General features: G+C 40.3%; 1 protein-coding gene across 1 annotated transcript in view; it reads left to right on the forward strand.

Annotated features, from left to right (window-relative positions):
- Window positions 1-477: 477 nt before the first annotated feature.
- GAK (cyclin G associated kinase) overlaps window positions 478-19,151 on the forward strand; it is a gene marked incomplete at its 5' end in the record, with an annotated part of 76,387 nt that continues 57,713 nt past the window's right edge. The window contains 5 exons of the mRNA XM_082497487.1: window positions 478-619; window positions 14,757-14,818; window positions 16,236-16,295; window positions 18,361-18,475; window positions 18,912-19,054. Of these exons, the coding sequence (XP_082353613.1) occupies window positions 478-619; window positions 14,757-14,818; window positions 16,236-16,295; window positions 18,361-18,475; window positions 18,912-19,054 (522 nt within the window). The remainder of the gene's footprint in view (window positions 620-14,756; window positions 14,819-16,235; window positions 16,296-18,360; window positions 18,476-18,911; window positions 19,055-19,151) is intronic.

Raw genomic sequence — 19,151 nt, forward strand, 5'->3', positions numbered from 1 at the left:
GCCCAGCCGCCCCGGCCCGCTCCCTCGCAGCGCGCCTCCTCCACCGATCGCCTCCCGCAGGCCACGGCGGCAGTCCACCGCAACGCGCCTCGGCAGGCAGCTGGGGGCGCCTGGGCCTGCCCGACCCGGCCTTCGGCTCCCGCGGCGTACAGGCCCCCGGGCCCGTCCGGCTCTCCCCGCCCCGCGGCCGCCGGGGGCAGAGGCGGGGCTTCCCTCCGGGGGGGCGGGCCGTCTGTCCGGTGCCCCGGCTGGCTGCGGCGGCCGGCGGCGGGGCAGGCTGGGAAAAGGCGGCACCGTGAGATGATAAATGACGCAGCGCTCCCGGAAGCAGACGAGAGCGGAGGGAACGGCGGTTGAGGAGGCGGTGTCTCGCCGTTGCGGTCGGTAGCTTGGTGGAGCCGCCCTCCCCTCCCCTCTCCTCGGCCGCCGTCTCCCCCCTGCTTCTCGACCGGCCGCCGGGCAGTGCCTGCCGGGGCCATGTCGCTCTTCCAGTCCGCACTGGACTTCCTGGCGGGCCCCGGCACCCTGGGGGCCGCCAGCCGCGATCAGAACGATTTTGTGGGGCAGACTGTGGAGATGGGCGACATGAAGCTACGCATCAAGCGGGTGATCGCAGAGGGTAAGCGCGGGCGGCTGCAGGCCGCGCCCGGGGTCGGGCGGGGCGGACCCGACCCGCCGCTGCGGGGCTGGGCTGGGCTTCCCCTCGGGCCCCGTGCCTCCCGGTCCCCATCGCTCCGTCTCCCCTTTCGTGGCCGGGGGGCTCCTCTCTTGGCAGGCCGTGCCCCGCGAGAGGGGTGGCTTTGTGGGGGCGAACGGGAGGCGGTGCCCGTCCGGCCGGGTCCGCCGGCTTCCTGCTGCGCGGGCAGCCGGCTCCTCGAAGGGCTTGTTGTCTCCCGACTGCCGCTTTCATTAGGGGTCATTGGTGCACGGAGTTAACGTAACTGCCGCGGAAGGCGTTTGGCGAGGACCGGGTGTAGGAGCAATCCTTACTGTCATTGTTAGCCTGCTTTAGAAATACCCATGGAGAGCCACTGCGTTGTCTGGCAACTTCTTCACTTGCTTCATGATGTAAAATACTTTTGCTGTCTAGCAGAACTCACAGAAGAGTTTATAATCTACCTAGGACCTCATGGAAATACTGGATTGCACATTTATTTTTTTTTTAAATGACAATTTCTAATACTATGCCGAAGTTGCAAGTTTACCCGTGCCATTTTGGGTTGTTTGGAAAACCGTGGAATGCAGGAAAATACATTAAATTTACACAAAAATTTCAGGAGGCTGATCTCATTCTTCATATAGGCTTTGCCAGAGTGCAGGAATTAAATGTCTGGGCAGTTTTCAGTTTCAGTGAATCTTTGGGTAGGCATCTTGCCACCACCTATTGCTAGTCTGCTTTAAAATAGGTGCTATGTTTGGTGTGTGAAAATTACTTAGAAATTAGCAGAAATTTGAATCTTGTGCTTGTGGTCAGAAGAATTACTTTATTTCTTCAAGCAGAAGACGCATTGAAAGCTTGTCTCAAAAGACTAAAATGTGAATTTCTCTGTATTAATGCAGTTATGTACTTTGTTAACTTTGTGCAGGTGATTGATGTTATTTAGGTTAAATACACCAAAGCTCTAGTCGGAGCTCATTTTCATTATTGAAGTTATTTTCTGTAGTTAATTCTTATAGTTTTCTTGTATTTAAGTAGTTTTATAAATAGATCTATTGCTTTTTTTGTTCCTGAGTAGTTTTTTGTTGAAATGTTAGTGACCAGGATGGAAGAAAAATTTGATTCCTCAGGAATATCTACTTCAGTTAAACTTACAAGAATTTGTTTGTATAAGACAAAAGGACATTGGTCTTCACCACTGTTTTATCTTCTTAAGGGCAAATAAGTTGTTACTTTAATACTTAAGCACTTTTGGCAAATGATCTCAGGCAAAACCTGGCAGTTTTTTAGGTAGTAAGTTGCACTTTAAACAGTAGTAAATGTCATGTCCTATTCTGCCTTCAGCCTTTGCTTACAGCAGAAGATGCAGAGTTGAGTGTGAAATGTAAATAGGATGTGACTGCAAGGTGAATGCTAAATGACCTGGCTAGTGCTGGTGATACTGTGACATTCCTGACAGGAACGACCACAACAGTTTTCAGAGAACAACAGCGGAAAGGAGGCTACTTTTGAGATATATCTGCTCTTTAGTTCTTGGTTCTGAAATAAGTTATTTCATACTTTACTTTGGCAGCAGCTTACTCTTTCCCAGGATCTGACACAGGCTTTCTAAAATGTCAAGGAAAAGATGCCGGGTTAGATCACAGTATCACAGAATGGTAAGGGTTGGAAGGGATCTCTGGAGATCATCTAGTCCAACCCCCCTGCTAAAGCAGGTTCACTTAGAGCAGGTTGGACAGGAATACATCCACATGGGTTTTAAATATCTCCAGAGAAGGAGAATCCACAACTTCTCTGAGCAACCTGTTCCAGTGCTCTGTCTGTCACCCCTAAAGTAAAGGAGTTTTTCCTCATGTTCAGGTGGAACTTCCTGTGCTCCAGTTTGTTCCTGTTGCCCCTTGTCCTGTTGCTGGGCACCGCCGAAAAGAGTCTGGCTCCATCCTCTTGACACCTGCCCTTTAAATATTTATAAGCATTGAAGAGATCCCCTCTCGTTCTTCTCCAGGCTAAACAGATCCAGGTCTCTCAGCCTTTCCTCATAAGAGAGGCGCTCCTTTCCCTTGATCATCTTCATACCCTCCCGTCCCCCCCCCCGTCCCCCCCCCCCCCGGACTCTCTCTAGTATTTCCCTGTCTCTCTTGAACTGGGGACCCAGAACTGGACACAGTACTCCAGATGTGGCCTCACCAGGGCAGACTAGAGGGGGAGGAAGACCTCCTTTGACCTGCTGGCCATGCTCTTTTTAATGCACCCCAGGGTACCATTGGCCTTCTTGGCCACAAGGGCATATTGCTGGCTCACAGTCAACTTGTTGTCTACCAGGACTCCCAGGTCCCTCTCTGCAGAGCTGCTTTCCAGCAGGTCAGCCCCTAAGCTGTACCGGTGCATGGGGTTATTCCTCCCTAGGTGCAGGACTGTACCCTTGTTGAGTTTAAACGATGTTTTAAAGCAAATGGAGACATACTTTAAGTCTAGCGTTCTTGAGAATTTATCTGTAACCATTGCTTTGTGTTCCATGTGTGTTTCAGTATTATGATTTTGTTTCATGTTGTTTTCTCTGTATTTTACTAACTGAAATTGGACCTAACTGCTCATTTTTGCTAGAAATTAAGACTTTCTAGCCAGCATAGCTGGGCTAAAACAACCCTTAGGGTATACTCAGTATAAATATAATATATATATCAAATATAGAAGTCCCACCCTCTCCTGCTGTTTTCAAACTGAATTTGTCTGTAGCATATTATTTATTTTGTTGTTGAAATTTAGTTTATCTTTGAGCTCTGAACCTGTGTTTGACACCTTCTAATACATGCTTGCATAACTGGCTTGTAAGCGTTCTTTCATGCTTAGGAATACAGAATCTATTTTTCTTTTAAATGAGTCCTTTCATGCCAAATTCCTCTCTAGAAAGTCAAATACTACTTCTAGATTTAGATTTCAAATTCATGGTGAACTGTGTGATCTGCCAGTGTAGAGAGATAGACTTTTCCATAAGATAATATGATTTACTTTGTTTTTACTTGGTGTGAGCAGAATCTGTGGGTAAGCATTTCACAGTGTCACATGGCAGCATAAATTCAGTTGTTCTTGCACCTCACAACTCTTCCCAGCTCTGTAGTGTGCTGCCTATCTGTGCTGGTGCAAACACATGTTTGGCCATGCTGTAAGCTGAGTCATTAGCTGCACAGTTCCTTTGGATGCAATTCCCTGTTCATTATGCAGAGGTGCCGTGCTAGAGGTGGGACTGGGCTGACTGAAAATGTGGAGCGCTGCTGCAGGAAGCTGACAACCTGGGGGGATGAGCTGGTGGTGATCTCTAGCACTGATACTGCCTCCAAATGCATGAACAGACTGTGTCACAGGATTCTAGTGCTCCTAGAATATGGTCTTCTGTGTTTTCTACTTGGGCATTTCAGTAGCTCACTGCAGTTAAGAAATTTTAGAGGAAATGGGTTGGGGCCTTTACATTTCATCCCTACTCACCCTTTGTATGATGCTGTCTTCTGGTGTCATGGTTCTTTTTGGTCCTCCAGTTAAGTGCATAGACTGCCTCACAATTTTACTGAAGTAAAATAGTCATTGATTGCATACCTAATTAGTAAATACTAGTAAATGTAACTATCTCACAGTCTTTCATGACAGAGGGCACATTCTTATATGGCCATAAGTCACTTCCCAGTCTAAGTATTCTGTACTTATCTTACAGAATCACAGAATGGTCAGGTTTGGAAGGGACCTCTGGAGATCATCTAGTCCAACCCCCCTGCCACAGCAGGGTCACCTACAGCAAGTTGCACAGGACAGCATCCAGGCGGGTTTTGAATGTCTCCAGAGTGGGAGACTCCACAACCTCTTTGGGCAGCCTGTTCCAGTGCTCTGCCACCCTCAAAGTAAAGAAGTTCCTCCTCATGTTAAGATGTAACTTCCTATGTTCAAGTTTGTGCCCGTTACCTCCTGCCCTATCACTGGGCACCACTGAAAACAGACTGTTCCCATCCCCCTGGCACCCTCCCTTTAAGTATTTGTAAGCATTAATAAGATCCCTTCTCAATCTTCTTTTCTCTAGATTAAAAAGACCCAAGTCCTTCAGTCTTTCCTCATAAGAGAGAGATGTTCTAATCCCCTAATCATCTTTGTAGCCCTTTGCTGGACTCTCTCCAGCAGATCCCTGTCTTTCTTGAACTGGGGAGCCCAGAACTGGACACAGTACTCCAGATGTGGCCTCATGAGGGCAGAGTAGAGGGGGAGGATGACCTCCCTGACCTGCTGGCCACACTCTTCTTGATGGACCCCAGGATGCCATTTGTCTTTGTGGCCACCAGGGCACATTGCTGGCTCATGGTCATCCTGTTGTCCACCAGGACTCCCAGGTCCCTTTCCACAGAGCTGCTCTCCAGGAAGTCAGCCCTCAACCTATACTGATGCATGGGGTTATTCCTCCCCAGGTGCAGTACCCTACACTTGCCCTTGTTGAATTTCATAAGGTTTCTCTCTGCCCAACTCACCAGCCTGTCTCCTGTCTAGATAGCGCTGTAAGGCGGCACAGCCTTCTGGTGTGTCAACCACTCCTCCCACTTTTGTGTCATCAGCAAACTTGCTGATGGTATACTCTATCCCTTCATCCAGGTCATTGATGAATATATTGAACAGGACTGGACCCCGTACTGACCCCTGAGGACAACCACTCGTTACTGACCTCCAACTAGACTCTGCAGATCAACTAGGTCTCCATCACAGCAGGGGCATCTGCATACACATACTCCACCTACATGTAGTTAGAGTTCTCCAAATGGTTACTAACATGTTTTGGTTTTCTAGAGTTAGGTGAGGCTGGCTTAAACTGTGCTATCCCTTGCTGTTCATGTGAACAGTATGTGCATTTTTATGTTGACTTTTTGGTTCTTCAGTTGACATCTGTGAGTGTCCTTCCCCTTGCAAATTTGTTTTTCAAATGCTAGACACTGCTGGCTTTCATTTTTGCCTGTGTTGGACAAAGCATCTCTTCTGATAGACCTTATGCTTGTTTACCTGATAATGGTGACAGTTAAAGATGATGGACAAGTAAATGTGGGGAATTTCTTGATATCCACCTATACGGTAGAAGGAAGAGGACCTGGTCACTGGGCTGTCGGAGTATTCATTGAGAAACTGTTGATGTCAAAGAATGAGAGAAATTCATTCCTCAATTCTGTATAGTAATGCTACTCCAATGAGAGGGTAAACTGATACAAGAATAGCATGCCCTGTGACATACAGTGTCAAGTTCCAAAGTTACAAAGAAAATTAAATTTTTTTGAGACCTATAAATTGTACAGTTGTAATAGCTTTAGTCTAATTGAAGAGAGGCCTGTTTGCTGTGTGCTGAATTAACGTTTAATAAAATACTGGTACCTGTTAGAGCACAAATGAAGGGCAGGATGATGATTTCTTAGCTAGATAAGATGTTGACAAAACTGCTTATGTGCTTAAAAATTATGCAGTCTTTAAATGTAATAATATTCTTCCTTGAATGTTTCCATTGAGCTTTTTTTTTTGTAAAAGCAGGTATATGTTGCATTGATAGGGTAGCAGAAACAGTTATGGCAGGTCATAAAGTTTTTTCATATGTCTTGCTGACAAAGTAAAAATGGAATATACAAAAATAGAGAACCTCTATTCTAGAGATCTTTCTGTGAAAACAGAAATTTTTCATCTTCATGGTGATCTGTGGAACAAGGCTGGTTACTTTTCATTTTCTTATAAGGTTGAAAGGATAAAGGGATCTTTTGCAAGTTTTGTGGTATGTGTTTTGTTAGTCTAGATAATGGTTTTAAGGGTTTTTAGAGTGTTAAAAATCAGTAAACAACTTCATAGTAGTTCCTACTGCCACTCAATACGTAATGTAATATCCCTACATATACTCCACTGACAGTAAGACAGACTTGAATTTCCTTCTTGAGTACTGCTGTTGTTTTGTAGTTTGAATAGTAAATATGAAATTATCAACAATTTTCCTATTTTAACTTTATTAAATTTTCTAGAACAGCGATCATACTAACAGAAAAACAATCTTTAAAAAGTTTTGAATATTTCTCTCCTGGTAAGCTAAGTGAGATAAACCAGATAGAAATGTTCCCCTATTAGTCCTTTCAATGACTTATTTTGAAACATTTCATATTTGAGTGATTCTGTTTCTTGATATCTGTGCTAAAGATAATTGCATCAGGAAAATCACATTATCACTGCTTAAAAACTACAGTTTTCATCTTTCTCAACAACTAATTCAACTGCAGACTGATTAACTTTTGATGTGCTATGTTTTTCTCTTTAATTCTTGAGTATATAATTGTCATTCGGTGAAGTATAGGCTAAGTCTGATTTTGTGAAATGGGGCAGTGGTATCTTGGTTTAACTTAAAGAATTTATATAAAACAAATCAGGGTCTTGTCAGTGAAAGGCAGTAATGGCGTGGAATGAGCAACACTTGTGCTTCAGAGCATATTGAGAAACGTGCTGCCTGCTCATGTATGCTAATTGTAACACGTTTGAGACTTGTGTTACTGCTTTAGCTGGGTACTCTTTGTCCTGAGAAATAAGCAGCAAAAGCTGAGAATAAGTGATGAAATTAGTGTTTCAGTGTGTGTGAGGTTCTCATTCAAGAAGAATCAGGGACTTGATATCCTTGAATGAACAATTAAACAAAAATTGAGATTTCACTATTCATGTTAGTACTCTAATGAGCAGATGATTGTGGTGTGCTTGCTGACTCTTCAAATATCAGTTGTATCTCATGAAACACATTGACTTTGTAATGCTTATTTATGTATGAGGTAGTTGAGAGAAGTTCCAGAACAGAGCTTTTTCGGACAGTGCAGAGGTACTAGACAAAGCAGTGGAACTTCTGTGCCATTTCAGCATCACTTCCCTTGAAACTTGGAATAAATTCCAAGTTTATAACACACCTAGAGTCCATTTAGCCTTGTTTTTTTTTCTTCCAGATAATGGGTTTTCTTTCTCACAGCATTGTTTTACTTGTCCTTGTCCCTTGGTTTAGAAAGAACCACTCTGAGAATAGAAGTGGATTTTTCTTCTTCCTGTGGAGGTTAGAAATTTGACTTTCAGTTCCTGCACTGGCAAGTCTTTAAGGCTTTTTGATATGGTTTAATGTTAATACTAGTCCTTTATTCCTTTTTAATACAAAATTTTCCTCAGTACAACAAGATTTTGCAAATAAGACAAAATGAATCTTCCTTGTGATGTGCCACTTTATCCAATTGTGTTGCCACTAGAAGGAAGTTCCAGATGGTTAGGGTAGATTTTCTGTATGCTGAAAAAAGCCAGTGAAAAATCGGGATTGAGATATATGGAAGCAAATTTGCTCACATCTCACCTTAAAAAAACCAAACAAACCACATTTAACAACCATTTGTCATGTGTATTGACTTAGTATTCTTCGTTTGAGCCACAACCATTGGCAAAAGAATAAAAGCACAGAAGAGGAGAAACATGATGACAAAAAATAGGCATTATTCGAACTGCTTGATCTGAGACTAAAACTTCCACCATGAAGAAAGAATCATTCCCTAGTCAGAAAGGTAGTAATAGGCTACAGACTTCATTTTCTTTAGTTTAAAAAGCTGTCATGAATTGAAACTATGTAGGTGACTTGTTATAAGCTGCTTTCTGAGAAAATGAAACTTGTGTCTGTTGTTTAAGTATCAAAAAAATGCTGCTTTAGACTTCAAGGCTCCTTCAATATTATGAGTGTGAACAGGCACTATTACAGCTCATGGGTACAATTTTATGGTCTCTGCAACTCTTGGATTTGCAGGAGGGTGGTAATGTAAAGAAATACAGATTTTTTTGGTGGATATAATTCATAAAACTCCAGGCAGCAGAGGCACAATAAACAGTTAACAGTCAAGTTTCTACAAACATTGTTCAGTTGATTTGCTGACAGATGTTTGGAATTACAAGGAAGGGAAGAGAGCTCACATGAAGTCAAAGAGAAGTTGCAACAGCCTGTGATGTAAAGGATGAACTGATAGTTACTCTGCAAATCATGTTCCTGGAAGTGGGAAAATAAGATGACAATCTCTAAAGAAGAACTGAAGCATCCTGACCTAGCAGCCTTACAGTTCGCATTCCCTTTGCTGTAGATGTAGAGAAGTTTTTCAACATGAAGCAGAATAGTGCTGTTTTTTAAAGCCAGTGTTTCGTGGGTAGAACAGTTCCTCCTTGCAGGGGGGCTTTGAAAGTTTCAAGGTGTTTTACCTCTCTGCTTCTCAAGGTTATTGGAAAAGGTCCAGATCTTTGAGTTTGAGCCATGCTTCATTTTTGAGGCACTTTCATCTTGCTATTAGGACTTCGCAGTTGACACAAATGCATGACTGGGCTTCAAAAAATATGCTTATCAAGCAATGCTTAGCAACAATGATAATCAAAACAGAAAGGATGCTCTAAGGTTGCTGCTTGTACTCTGGTGGAAGAGTATCTGTCTGCTTTCAGGTAAGATGCACTGTAAATTGTAGTCCAGGCTAGAATTGCAGTGTTTCAATCAAGCTCTAATTGAAACATAAGCCACTCAGAATTGATGTGGAAACAAATTTGGTCAGTATTTGGGAGGGGAGGGGAGAAGTCATATCAAGTAGTAGTAAACAGGAAGTTATTCACACCATCCCTTTCTCATGACTCATTAAGTGTGTAATGAAACAATGCATTACAGTAGCAAGCAGTTTTATGTTGTAGTTGATGTCCCTATTTTGATGCTTCACTAGCTGCCAAGTAGGAAAACTGTCATTTCACTGAAATGGTTTGTCTGAAAAAATTCAGTGAAGATGGGAAAAACAGGGACAGGGTAAAAAAGAACAGTTTTAAATCCAGCTTGATTTATAGTGCAATCTATTTATTCAGTATTATGTGATGCCTAGGTTTAACTTGAGGAAGAAGGCAAATCTCCTGGTTGGAAAAGAAAAGGTCTTCTAGTCTTTTTAAGAGGATGATGAAATACTGACAGAATAATGCTTTTGGGCTGTGGTGGTGTAAGAATGAGTGTAAAGTGCTCACTATTAAAGCAAATGAAGTAGGGTTACTTCCTAATGCAAAGGTAGTCATCAGATGATCTCAGTGAGGGCCAAGAAGGTGAGGCTGGTAAGCTTTCTGCTCTAGTGTGTTTCTTTGGGTCTGCTATGGGGCAAGACTGATTCCAGGACTGACTGTTGTACTTTGGCTGCTCCATTTTCATGAGTTTGTGTGGTGCTCTATGGTGAACCTGTTATGTGTAAGTTTGTGTCTACAGAAAAGAAGGAAAACCAGTTTTCTTCTGCCATAATTTCTGTGGCAGTAAATAATAATCTGAGACTGTATTTGAGACCTTGAGCTGTGTTCTGAAAATGGGACTAGTGAAATGCTTCAGCAATGAAAAACTTGTCTCTCAGGGCAAGAGCTTGAGTGGTTGTGTACATGTACACACACTACTAACCTGTATGGGGAAATACTAAGATTGTTTTGCTGATATAAAAAGCTTCAGAAAACTGACTTCAAACCATCTACAGATGTTTACATGAGTGGAAATAAGTGAAAACACCTCAAATGAAACTACATTCTTTTTACACACCTAGGAAAGAAACCAAAACAGTCCTTATACACTTTTAACTTCCATTTTGTCATTTGCCTCAGTGGAGTCTGCTATACAGATGTTTGTTTATGCAGCTTTGTTGATTTAGGGGTGTGATCCTTGACTGACATGGCTGTAGTGACTGTGAAATCCTTGGTGTGGTTATAGTTAAACAGGTGAAATTGCCTTTTTTTTTTTTTTTTCATTTTCACAAATTATATTGCAAACTGTATTGGTCAGAGGGCCTGCAGTTAACTGTTATGGCAAAGGACAATTTTTGCCAGTAAAGTTGCCCCTTTTCAGGGTATGTTAAAACTGTTTTAGTAGACTAGCTCTACAAGGAAGCCAGCATCAAACCCTAAACAAAACTGCTTTTAATAATGAAGCCGTAGGACTAATTTTGCCTCTTGTGAAGGAATTGTTTTCACCAATAAGAGACGGTTTTATAAAAAAGTAAATTTAAAGTACCTTCACAACTTATTGTACCTCCTTTGGTATCCCAGAAAATCCATAGATTTAAAATTGTTATCAGCTGTAGTGCTGCAGTAGTAGTGAACTGATCACGACCTGGAATGAGCAGTGTTGTGTGGAACTGAATTGTGTTCAGTTGAAACAATGAAATGACAGAATGAGAAACTTAAAACTGATGTTTTGACAGGGGCATAACTGTAAAGGATGAGGTTAGAGGCCATAACAGTGGAATTCTCTGTAAAATGGGTGCAATGAATTAAGTATTTAACCAGGCATGATACTATTGGCTTTTGTTTGGAGTTCTGAAGTTTAATGTACTGAAACATTAAACACAGAGTTAAGTTCTTGATTTTAACGTGCAACTGCTGAAGTAAAATTACATCTTTTAAACTACTTATGTACACTTAAGCTATCACTATTTTAATGACGTTTCTCCCTTCAGTTTACTGTCCTATTACCTCTGTATAGATTGTGAGATCCCACTGTGTAACTATTGCTAGGAGCTCTGGTAAGCCAGACCACCATTGAAATAGCCTCAAAGAAGACTGTCTTCATTACTTTTCCTTTTGTTAAACCGTGCTATGAAAATGTCATAATTAAGCCAACTTTTTTGCTAATACACAAATTGAGTCTTGCCAGCTTTAAATTTGACCTCAGCAAAATCTTAGCACGCTTTGTATGCTGATTTCACTGGATTTCCAGAAAAGGTCTGTTATGCTTCACTTGAAGTCAAATTGCTGTGTTTTAACCTGAGCAGAGCTTGTACTAGCTTCTGTTGATAACATGTATTTGTCATTTTTAAATGGCTTGAATTACTGAAAAAATTTATGCACACTGCTAGGCCAAAGTGAACATATATGATTTTCAATGAGTATTGAAACCAGCATATGTTTTGAAGTAGTTATGAAGCTGAATATAAAATTTCTTTAGATTCATAGCTAGCAATTAAGAGGACTGAAATTAATTTTTTAGTTGGAAATGAGATTCATTTAAATACAACAAAAATTACTTAAACTTCAGAAGCCTTTCTGAGGTTATTGTAATGTGATTTTGAATGTTAAAAAAACCCAGGCTTTTCCATCAAGAAATGAGCTTGTGTAGTTTTCATAAATGTGGTTGAGTTTTAGGTGTGAATTTCAAGATTATTTGTGAACTGAGAAAACTTCAGGGCATCCCAATGTGTCTAGAATTTTTCAAGGACTGTATCATGATCAGCACTCTGAAAAATTGGAGTATATATTTTTTTTAAAACTTACTGTAATCTTTTTTTAGTCAGGTAATCTAATTCCTCCTTTTACTCCTTTGTACTCATTGTCAACAGGATTAATCTTAGTGGTAATGTGCTACTTGTGTGTTGTGTGTTGTGTATTGTAAGCATTTCTTATATTGGAGGAAGAGCTTGTAGAAAAGCTTATCAGACTAGTTGAAATAGTTGGAAAGGTAGCAGTTCTTCTAGGGGCTGCCTTCAGAGTTTTGATCAGCTTGGTTGTTAATCAGATAAGTTTGAAAATGGTGGATTGAATTGATTTGATGAGTGAATTCTGATGCATAGGCGCTTTCACCTGTATAATTTCCAGGAGGGCATTTGATGCATTTGAATGAAGTGTGGTTGTGTTTTGGAGTGCATGAATGTAGGTCTGTGGATGTTTGTATTTGTAGAGGTACTAGCAAGGTGCATGCTTGAAATGCAGAGTAGACTTGCCCCATTCCAGCCATGGAAGAACCCTTGGCAGTGCACACAGCTGAGCTGTTTGCAGAATAATTGTTTTGTAGTCTGGGGTACCTGTCATTACTTTGCTCTTGACTGCCTTCCAGAAAACTAACTGCAGTAATTTTGTGTACTGACTGCAGTAATTTGTGTGCTGACTTGAAGCCCCTAATTTTATAAATTGGAGCATATATTTTCAAGATGCAGCTTGCAGGGTTATTAGAATAAAATAAAAAAAATGGTTATCAAGATGAATGTAAAGACTTTCTTCTGTAGGGCCAGCAGTACTTTCACTGTGTAGAAGGTCTGTGGGATCTGTGTGTGACAAAGACATGGAGGCAGTAGCTTTGTGTTGCAGTGACTAGTGTACACTGGTGTAGGGGCTTGCAGCTCACTGGGACAGTGGGCTTTGAAACCTGGGGCATGCTTCTGGATGCGAATAGGGAACTGGTGGGGAAAAGTGGTCAAAAAAAATGGTTTTCCAGCACCCAGCTTTAGTGAAAGACAACCTGTGGTCATGGTTGTTTTACCAGCTCTATGAAGTCCATGAACAGTAGTCATAACTGATCAGCACTGTCCAGAACCATGTTTTTCTTGCATATGTTCTCATTCAGAAAGGAGCAAAGTGTCTTCAGGTAGTACTCTAACATGGTGTTAAGCATGGATTTCATTCTATTTCCAGACCCTGTCCCATCAGTGCCCAAAATGCTGATTCTAATTGCTGATCAGAATACTTGCACAGGGGATTTAGAAAAGCTAAGGGAACTTCCTATTATGGGAAGTGCTGAACCTGATTTTACCGAATGAATCAAAGTAAATGGATAAACACAGTGCATGCATGGGTAATGTATGGTGGGACTGAACTGCAGCCCTAGCTGTCCTTCATCTTTGCAGTTCTCATTGATACTTTAACTCTTCTGAGGTGCACTAGTTACTCTTTTGCTTGTCCTGCCTGCAACTGGGATCTTGGTTTTGCTGTTTCTGTGTGTAATTCCACTTTAGATACCAAAAGCAAAGAGCCTGTCATTCATTTGTTTTGTGCTGTGGATGCTACTGGGTGCGTGGGCAGTACGAGGAGTCTTGGAGAACACTGTGAGGGTCAATTTTCATATAAAACTTCTGAGAGTACTTCCTGAAAAGCTTTGTATTTGATTGAATTGCACAAAGCAAATACTATGTTCACGTCAGCCTCATGTTAATGTTCCTCATCTGTGGAGAAAGTATTAGGTACTAATGTGACTGTACTGATATGGATGCTGCATATCTTCAGAAAAGTGCCTTGCCAACTTGTTTCTTGTCTGTGGTGGTTCATTCTTCAGTTATCCCATTCTCTTGGTCTTTTTGACAAGTAAAATTTTGTATTTCACTGACATCTTCTGTGCTTATTCTCCATATTACTGCTGGAGAGAACATTGCTATGTAGCTCAATGAAAACAGAATTCACATTAAAGGAGTAGAAAGGCAAATCATTGAAGTTTGTCACTTTGGCTGTTACTCTACTAGAGATATTCTGCAATAGGTGGACAGCATATATGTAACCACAAGGATGGCATTTCCAGAAGAAATGGAAGTAATACCAGGATCTTTAAAATCAAGTATAAGTATTCAAATATGTTCTTTTGATACAGGTAGCTTAAGATAGTTAGCAATTGAGGAAACTTAGCAGATCTCTAACTTTCTCAGTCTTTTTTACTTTGTAGAAATTTGCACAGTGTTCTTGAGCGAATTAGTAGTGTTTGATGAAATAGATATTCTGACAAAAGGAGTTGGAAGCAAAATAATATTGTATGGAATGAAAAATTGCAGTTTAGTAATGGCATCACCCTTACTGAAGCGTGTGCTTCAGTGCTTGAAAATGGTTTCTGCTTTTGGTATGAAGCCTGAAACATGGCAATTAAAAAGTCTGAAGAGGTATATATTTAACATTTTATCTCCCTTGGCTATTGCTGTTTTCATAGGAAGCCCAACAGTGTAAAACCAAGAAGTAATTTAATTAAAATCATTAGGTAATATTGGCTGTATTGAATCTTGGTTTTATAAGGACCTGCATTAAAAAATAAAATTGCTTCATAGGAAATCTGGATATGCAGACTAACAGAATGCAAGGAAGTAACAGTCAGTGTGCTTCTGGCATGTGTAAAAGGAAGGAAGAGAATATTTTAGCTCTTGTATGTAGGTTACCCATACTCTTGGCAAGCCACTGAAAAGTATGTATACTTATGGTCAGAAAAGCATTTAAATTCATGTGATATCTGTTGGACTAAAAAGAATGATTTACGTGAATGTTGACATTGAAACTGACTTAATGGGCCTTTTTCTTGTAGGTGGTTTTGCTTTTGTCTATGAAGCTCAAGATCTTGGAAGTGGCAAAGATTATGCTTTAAAGGTAAAATGAATTTACATCATTACAGGTTTATGAGGTCTATCTTTTTTGCTTGATGTTTTAGCATGATAGTTAATCCTTGCTGTATGTCACTGAACAAGTCATTTGGAAAAATCCAGAATGATGAAGTAGTGTTTGGAGCACGCTGTACCTGTATTTAGAATGGTCATTCCTCTTAGGATCCTATACTTAAATGCCAAAGATGGGAGTTGCTTTATTAGGTACTACTGCTGTTTGTCTTGATTTGGTCTAGAAATTCATGACCCTGCCTAAGCGTTTTGTTGCATGGGTAAAAAGAATCTTTCCTAGTTACCTGAAGTGGGGTATATTTTCACTCCTCAGAAGCAGATTTAGTCTACTGGTTGGCCTACCTTTGTACTTCCAGAGTAAGTTTAAGTAAAAATAATGCTCCACACTTTGACTCACTGATCAAACATTTATCCTGACACTTTTCAGAGACACTTCTCTGGATTCTTGTTTTCTGAAGGCTTATAATAATCATGTAAGAGCTGAAAAACTGAGCTGTTACAGAAAGGACAATAAAGCAAAGTCATTCATTTTGTCATATTTTTTGCAAAAAACAATCATGTCATTTGTGTTTACCACAAAATGGCTTCATTTTTGGAGTAGGCATGTTTTGTGGCTGTGTCAGTATGAAGACATCTCTCTTGGATAGAAAGGGAAAAGGGTGGTAGTATGAGAGGTGGGAGAGATAACATGCATTTAGATGACCAGTAAGTACTTAGTCTTTTTTTTTTTCCTTTTCATACCACATCCTACAGAAACAAAACCTGTGACCAAAGCCATATAGCATGTGTGTTCAAAATGTCATCTAGAAGTAGACCCATTTAAAAATAACAGATGAAGAGTGAACCATTACTGTACTTCTCTTTTGTAAAACTACTACTTTTGTTGCAAATGCTCAGATTGATTCTAGTAAAATGTTGACTCCAAATCCAAGCAGTATTGGAAATAGCAGTGCTTGATTTTGCTGCTGATTACTCAGGTACCATTGAAAAAGTGGGCTATATAATTTGGAGAAGTTTTGGTTGGAGTGGGTTGAAGGTTGTTCCTAAAGATTTGAGGCAGAAGATGAATCTTTCTGTGTCACTGAATGGTGCTGTAGCCAGGAGGCTTAGTGTTTTATACAACAGAAAACTCTGAGCAGTTACTTTGAGTGTCAGAGGTTACAGTTGCTCAGTATCACTAAGCCTGAACAGTACAGGTGGCTAGAAAACTGGATGTTATATTTATGGCAGTGTGTCCAAATGTACAAATAAGCTCACTTTGTTTACTCTCCCATTACAGTTCCTTAGGTCTTTGACTGTTGCTTGTTCTTTGTGTTCCAGAAAACAAAAAAATCTGTGCAATGTTTTTGTGTATGTTTTAATAACTTCCCAATTATTCTGTTTTCTGACAGCGATTGTTGTCTAATGAAGAAGAAAAGAATAAAGCCATCATTCAGGAAGTTTGTTTTATGGTATCCTTTTCTGGAACATTTTTTAATGTTTTGATCTAATTGCCTGATATCGAACACTTCTGAGAAACAGAGGACTGCTCTACAGGTTCACTTCTTTCCATGCTGTACACTACTTAAGAGCACTGACATTCTGAGGAAGGTTTGGGTTCATGGTCTGTTGTGAATCTGGCACCAACATCCAGCAAGTTCAGTTCTTCAAAAACTGCAGGAATTTGATGTGTGTAGATAACTCTTGTAGCTAGTATACACTTTGTCATGTACTTTGTCTAGCAAGAAGTGAAATTCTTATTCAGGCTTTCTTGCAGTCCTGTGACTGTGGTCAAGAGATCTTTTGACTATCCAGATGATACTTAGATCTTAAGTAGAATTCCCTCACATGCACTGGATTTGTTGCCTTTTTGACTACTCAAAACTTTGGTTTTACTCACTATGTTTCTTAACTTCTGCCTCAGATGCGTCTGGCTTTAAAAAGTAATACAGAATGTTAAGGAAGGAATTTCAGTAGAATCACAAGAGTTGGAAGGGACCTCTGGAGATCATCTAGTCCAACACCCTTGCCAGAGCAGGTTCACCTAGAGCAGGTTGCACAGGATGGTATCCAGGCAGGTTTTGAATGTCTCCAGAATCAGAGACTCTCCACCACCTCTCTGGGCAGCCGTGCATCAGAAACAAGAAACAGATGTTTCCCAGTGATGTTGCTGTCCTTTTTGTCTTCAGTTATGTTAGATGGTAGGCTATAATGTAATCTCAGAGTGTTTTCAGTCCTTGGCTTTAGTAAACTCGGTATTTACTCCTCAGCATCTGCTCTAAGACCCTCAGTTTGTTTCAAGAGCCAGTGAATAGCCATGGTATGCTGTTGTTTTGTTTTCCACTCTGAGTATTCAGCTTCATTTTGAATTACCAGACAAAACTACTGATCTTAATTTAAGCTACTCAAATATTTCTTTTTATGATTACTGAAATGTTTGGCAAAATCTTACACTAAACACCATTCACTAGATGTGCACTTGCAAACAACTGACTACCATAGCACTATACACTTTCTAGCTACTCTGACTGTATCTTGCCAGAGTAAAGAACTGAATGTTCTTTGGATGTCTTTTCACAGCTCAGGCTCATTAAAGCACATATACAACAAGAACAAGGGTTAACTGTTGCAAACTATCCAAGCTATAACTGTGAAATGAAATTAATTCCTGCATCTCTGAGTAAAAGGTTGTAAAGAGATGCATAAGATATGAAATAATAACTTTGAATTTATTCTAATTTGGTGGATCCAACTTACCCTTTTTTTATAGCTTTATACTTGCGATGTCTTTGTTTTTTTCTTTTCAGACTTGGTGAATGCATCTTGTAAATAGTGTGTGTTTGTCTCATAGGCGTGAGTCTCAGTATTTGACCAAGGTGACGCCCGTCAGGGTCAACACAAACAGGCATAATGCAATGTAGCTTCCACTGGCAGGAACTGATATCACTTACATTTTACTCCCTTTTACATAGTTCAAGAACGATACCTTGAATTTTTGAACTGGAAGTGAAACATGGAAAAGTTTTTAGTAAGAAGAATGATGGGAGGATAAGTTCTTTGGTCTTTTAGAGCTTTTATTTGTTTTGAACTGTATTTTAATTACTTAAAATTGGAATATAACATACTTAATACTTGGTTTGGAAAGGCAGGTGTTGATACAATAGCCCTTTCTTAATCAGCCAGCTAGAGAAGCAGCTGATAAGTAAAAGATCTCTGATACTTGTGCTAATGCCTTATAGTCATTGTCAAAGACAAAAACTAACTAAATCTGTTATGAAGTCCAGTTTCCTCAGAGCCTTAATCACAAGGACTTAAATGTTTTATTTTGACTTTTTATTACATTACCTTCAGTGGCATCCCTTGAAGTCTTTTTTCCAGCTGAGGCATGGATTTCCTTGTTCTGCTTAGTATTTTAATTGCAGCTGTAATGCTTTCTATGGTTTTAAGCTAACATTCCAAATGATATGTCTGTGAACTGCTGTGTACAATAGTATCAATAAACTTGTCAGTTGTCTTCCTTAAACATGTTATCTCCAGAAAAAACTTTCAGGTCATCCCAACATTGTCCAGTTCTGCTCTGCTGCATCTATAGGAAAAGAAGAATCAGACACGGGACAGGGAGAGTTTCTTCTGCTTACAGAGCTGTGTAAAGGTAAACTTTATTTCTTTTTCCCTAGCAGTGCATGTTGCTTCTGACAGCTGTCTTGCACAGGTTGCTTCACAGCTTAGAGGCTTTGAAAGCCTCTTAAAGATAGCATAGTTCAGTGAAGCTAGACTTTACCTCATCTTTTATAGGACAAGGATCATATTCATTGAGACTACAGTTCAACCTCATCTTACATATGGGATAATAATTAAGTTCTTTTTATTCGAGACTAGTCCGAGGAAGAGGACAAATAGTTCCTTAGAGCACCATTTCCTTTGGCATTGTAGTCAGTGTGGGTTTGCCGTTTTCAGAATATATATCTAATATTACAACTCAAGACTAAATCTTCCTTGATGAGAAGAATGTTTGTCTATTCATGCCAAGCTTTCAGAATTTGTGGTGTTCTGTGTGTGCTTATGTGAATTTCTCTGATTTCCTGCAGGACAGCTGGTGGAATTCTTAAAGAAAGTAGAATCCAAAGGACCGATCTCATGTGACACAGTTTTGAAGGTCTTTTATCAGACCTGCAGGGCAGTGCAGCATATGCATAAACAGAAGCCTCCTATTATCCACAGAGACTTAAAGGTGTGTTACAATGTTTAAATAAAGGCTGAATTTTTAAACAACAAAGGAGCATGTTGGGCTGAATCAGTGTTGAGGCTGTTGATAAAATACAGTGGAC

Source organism: Vanellus vanellus (genome assembly GCF_965231255.1).
Source record: "Vanellus vanellus genome assembly, chromosome: Z".
Taxonomy (NCBI): domain Eukaryota; kingdom Metazoa; phylum Chordata; class Aves; order Charadriiformes; family Charadriidae; genus Vanellus; species Vanellus vanellus.